This window comes from Aspergillus vadensis (genome assembly GCF_003184925.1).
Source record: "Aspergillus vadensis CBS 113365 unplaced genomic scaffold BO88scaffold_4, whole genome shotgun sequence".
Classification (NCBI taxonomy): domain Eukaryota; kingdom Fungi; phylum Ascomycota; class Eurotiomycetes; order Eurotiales; family Aspergillaceae; genus Aspergillus; species Aspergillus vadensis.
The window spans coordinates 683-5,593 of NW_020292042.1; the positions used below are offsets into that span (position 1 = coordinate 683).

General features: G+C 46.0%; 2 protein-coding genes across 2 annotated transcripts; both read left to right on the forward strand.

Moving 5' to 3' along the window:
- Window positions 1-375: 375 nt before the first annotated feature.
- On the forward strand, window positions 376-1,593 carry pxr1 (telomerase inhibitor/ribosome biogenesis protein PXR1). The gene is made up of 2 exons (XM_025701862.1): window positions 376-516; window positions 590-1,593. The coding sequence occupies exons 1-2, from the start codon at window positions 494-496 to the stop codon at window positions 1,467-1,469; spliced, it is 903 nt and encodes a 300-aa protein (XP_025565716.1). The 5' UTR covers window positions 376-493; the 3' UTR covers window positions 1,470-1,593.
- A 479-nt stretch (window positions 1,594-2,072) lies between these two features.
- BO88DRAFT_359482 (diacylglycerol acyltransferase type 2A) lies at window positions 2,073-3,787 on the forward strand. The gene is made up of 2 exons (XM_025703827.1): window positions 2,073-2,526; window positions 2,587-3,787. The coding sequence occupies exons 1-2, from the start codon at window positions 2,327-2,329 to the stop codon at window positions 3,611-3,613; spliced, it is 1,227 nt and encodes a 408-aa protein (XP_025565717.1). The 5' UTR covers window positions 2,073-2,326; the 3' UTR covers window positions 3,614-3,787.
- The last annotated feature ends 1,124 nt before the right edge of the window (window positions 3,788-4,911 follow it).

A 4,911-nucleotide genomic window follows, 5' to 3' on the forward strand; every position in this document is an offset into this window, starting at 1 on the left:
ATGAGTCTCAATGAATTAGGATGGACAGAAACTTCGAGAGACTTTCTCCTAAACAACAAAGGAGACAGAGAAACCTAGTGACACTTGTGACTTCGGGTTCTATTCGAGAGATTGCGATTGTGAATTTGGAGGAACCCCGCAGTATCCATTTGCCCCGGGTCGAGACCGTCGTCAGTCACCGAATAAAGTAAGCGGTCACAGCAGGCCGTCGGAGGAAATTTTTCAGGTCTCTTCTCGAGCATTAGTATCAATGTCATGACTTCTCTGTTCTACTCCCTTTAATTACCATCTTTGCTCTCAATTTTACGAATTCGCACAATTTTGCATCATATCTGGCGATAAAAAAGAGAACAAAAGTCCGTGAGCAGGGGCCAGAGAATCCTAGGGCTCCAATTTACCTACCAAAAGGTGAAATAGGGCAGTGGAACACGAAGTGCACTTTCACTTCTTTGTTGAAATATATCTAAACCGCTGCCATAATCTATCGCAGCAAATGGGACTTGCAGCACCTCGCAAGTATGTTTTCACGGATAATTTCTATTTCCTTCACTATCTACCTTTGCGGTGTTCTGACCAGGCAGTGACCTAGGAAAATAAAAATCTCCCATGACCCCAATAATACCAATTGGGCACGGTCAACAAGCGGTTTCGGACACAAGATCTTGAGCTCCCAGGGATGGACACCCGGGAGCTTCTTGGGGGCGCGCAATGCCGCACATGCTGAAATGTTTACTTCAGCGAGTGCATCTCACATCAAGGTTGTCCTGAAGGATGATACACTGGGCCTAGGGGCGCGGCCCAAACGTGATCCTCTAAATGAGCCCACCGGTCTTGATGCATTCAAGGGACTTCTTGGTCGGCTAAACGGCAAGTCAGACGCGGATTTGCAGGTCGAGCAGCAGAAGCGCGACAACGTAAAATTAGCTCGATATGCTGCCACGAAATGGCAAGCAGTCACATTCATAAGTGGCGGTTTGCTAGCTCAGGAAAAAATTACCCCCATTGTCACTGAGGAGCCGCAAGGAACCAAAAAAGACAAGCAAGAGGACAGACTATCTGCTACGGTACCTGCACCGGACAATGACCAAGTGAGCTCTGATGGCATTGAGGGGTCAGGCAATGTTGGGGACCAAAGCGATCACCAAAGCATCAAGAAGAAAAAATCGAAATCCAAGAGCCATCGGGAGAAGAAGGACAGAAAAAGGAAACATGCTGACGGGCCTGAGTCCACCGACTCCGGAGATACGAATAAGAAATCAGCAGAGAAGAAGAGTAAGGCCACAAGAGATGATGAAGAAAGCTCTTCAACAGCTTCTAAAGGTCCGTCGAGGGAGCGCCGTCCGATGGGGAGACATGTTTTTCGAGGCCGACATATTGCGCAGAAGAAAGCGGCTCTCATGGACGAGAAGTCTCTCAACGAGGTGAGAACCGAATACTTTGAAGTTGGACTTTCAGATCGCAGAAGCTAATGTGTTACAGATATTCATGGTCAAATCCTAGTGCCGTATATACCTCTCTCATGACATGCCCTAGACTTATAGACATAGATATACTCCTTGCTGGCTTGGTTCGGCATCTCTTACAATCGTCCGTAACGACCCTTGACACAACTCATACCTGCATGTAACACATATAGGTAGACCGGAGTTTTTGGTGATTCAAGCCAGGTGCTGTGCCATTGTAGATTATGAGGCGTATGGTTCGCACCAAGCAAATATGTTGCACCAGAACCTAAATATTCTAGGTACAGGCCTTTTCTTCTTTTTGGTTTTCGGGAGAGAGGGAGAGAGAGAGAGTGTGTGTGTGTGTGTGTGTGTGATGAACGGAGTATTATCGATCCGTCCCTTATCCGGATGTACTCATTTGATCATTGATAATCAATCATATAAAACATCTAAAGAATTGAACCTTTCTCGATGAGATGCTGTGGGCGGAGATTAAACAGTACCTTCGTACTACTGGTCCTAGTACAGAGTAAGGGAAAATGACGTGGGGGGTGCCCGCAGACCCACAATCTAGAAACCAGCCCCGTTCCGGCAGCAACCTAGTTGTTACGTAGTCTCTCACGGTCTCACCACTTCGACGAAGCATCTCCATCTTCTAGCCGTTAGGTTCAGAGCTTTTGGGATATATTCGCTGTTCTGGGCGCTATCGAATCAATTGGCTCTCAATCATTACCTGGTACTCAGGTGATAAGCCCACAATTGAAGCCTAGTCAAAACAAGTTCAGATCCTTTGACGTGTACATCATATAAGTCCAGATAAAGATTTTAGAAGCGGTGTCTCGAACTCGCTCTGGTCTATTTTCTACGCATCCGGTCAACGGATGTCGCCCTCCGATACACCACCGGGCCATGTTCCATCTGGCCAGGAAAATGCAGCGCTACAACCTACAGCTACTGAAGGGTCTCTCAAAAGGCTCTGGAAACGAGCCAGTTTGCCATACAAGGCAAGGTCGTCCGTAATGCCTGATGGTGCTGCTTCCCAAGCAGCCCAAGAAACCATGAAGGAGTCGAAGGGGCCAAGGTGATTATCCCATGCGAGATCTTCCCCTCGAGTCTCGGTCTCTGACAAGCGCTCTTCTAGTATCCGTTGGGCCCCACTCAATGTTGGACTCGAACGGCGCTTACAGACTTTGGTGGTGTTATGCCATACTCTGACCATAGCGATCCTGTTAACAGCCTTTTTCTTCGTGTGTGCAATCCCCTTATTCTGGCCTATCATACTGCCTTACCTTATCTATATATCCCTTTTTTCAACGGCAGCCACGTCGGGTGATTTGAGCGGTAGGTGTGACTTCTTACGTTCACTCGGCGTATGGTCAATATATGCATCGTATTTCCCGGCCCGCTTGCATCGGTCAGAACCTCTCCTCCCAACCCGGAAGTATATTTTTGGTTATCATCCGCACGGAATCATCTCTCATGGCGCTTTTGCAGCGTTTGCTACCGAGGCTCTTGGTTTTGCAAGGCTCTTCCCTGGTATCACCAACACCTTGCTTACGCTTGATTCAAACTTCCGAATTCCCTTCTACAGGGAATATGCGCTAGGCATGGGGATTGCCAGTGTCTCGCGCGAGTCATGCGAGAACCTGCTATCAAAGGGCGGCATTGATGGGGAAGGAATGGGACGTGCTATAACTATCGTTATTGGTGGTGCTCGCGAGTCTCTTGATGCTCTTCCGCATACATTGCGCCTTGTACTCAAGAGGCGTAAAGGTTTTATCAAGCTGGCAATTCACACTGGCGCCGATCTTGTGCCTGTACTGGCCTTTGGTGAAAATGATCTCTATGAACAAGTGCGCTCTGAAAACCATCCTGTTATACACAAATTGCAGATGCTGGTCAAACACACATTGGGATTCACTATCCCGTTATTCCATGCCCGTGGCGTGTTCAACTATGACGTGGGTCTAATGCCATATCGTCGGCCACTCAACATTGTTGTCGGTCGTCCAATCCATGTTGTGCAGCAGCGTGATAGGGGGAAGATCGACGATGATTATATAAACCATCTCCATTCCTTGTACGTGCAGGAATTAGAACGAATATGGGAAGAGTGGAAAGATAAATATGCAAAGGATAGGACATCGGAGATCGAAATCGTTGCTTGACGCACGCTAACAGCGAAATTCATCGGAGATATAAAGGAGGGGGTCTGTTCTGTATCTCTATTTTTATACATATGCTTATACATACATGTGTCTAGATGTTTTAAGTTATTAGGCACATAAGGCTTCAGGTGAGAACGGAATTAAGCTCAAGGTTTGAGTATATCTATAATTATCACTCTTATTATAGAAGGTATATATATAAATGCAATTTCTGATAATTTTGAACGTAAAGTTCACATAAAGCTCTGGGGCCAGTGCTGTATATAAAATTACTGGTATACAAACTATAAAAAGGCAATGACCAGGGGGGCTAAAATCGGAAGACATCCAAGCTATAGTACATAAAAACGGAGACATATATAAGAAAAAACCAACGGACTCCAAACGTGTATTTGTATAGATCTGTCCAGGGTCTATCAAGGGCTTACCCAGTTGGAATGCACCAAATCATAGAATCTCAGTACTAGGCCGTTCATACTACTTACATGCCGAGCGACACTGTTTCGTTAGATGGCTGTATCTATATAGTATTAATTTATGTATCCCTTGATTGTATGCTGAATACACCCTACTACTCCGGCCGCAGAGAAGTCCGTTGGCTGGAAAGGTATGCTTGACCACAACAGTTCAACTAGCTGTATCAGCCTGTTCAACTAACGGTTCAGGAACGTTCTAACAGTTCAAAATAAACAACCTGGAATCAGCTTCATTTGATAAAAATCCCAAGTCATCATTCCCATTCCATAATATAACGACTACTATTGGTTGCTATCACACAGTCCCAATCAACACTTCTCAAGGGGCATATGTCCAGGCGCAACCTCCTAGGGACCGGATAGGATTCTCCACTACGGACCATTGGGAATAAAGGTCTGGAAAGGGATGATTATATCCTTCTACCCTCTCAACGTATTTTCATTATGTCATTACCAATCAACATGCCTACCACCAGGCAAGCGTAACAGGAATATTAAGACAGAGAAATGGATGAAGAGGAAGCACAAGACGAAGCCAGAAAAGAGCAAGGGAAACCGGGTATCTAGATCAGTCCACACAAAACAGGGTATTATAGAAAGAAACGTGGAATGACAACGAAGAGGGTGTGAGGTAAGGCAAGGCGGAAGAGGTGAGAACCAAGAGACAGAGATTGTGTGCTGAATGGCGCGTGGCGGAAAGGCAGTTAAACCACAGGTATACTGCCTGCCTGAGCGAAATTATAATAGACGTGAAGAGGAAAGAGTGTCCCGCGAAAACGGGCCAAATTGTGAATAGAAAATGTAGTTCAAAAATTGCCGGCA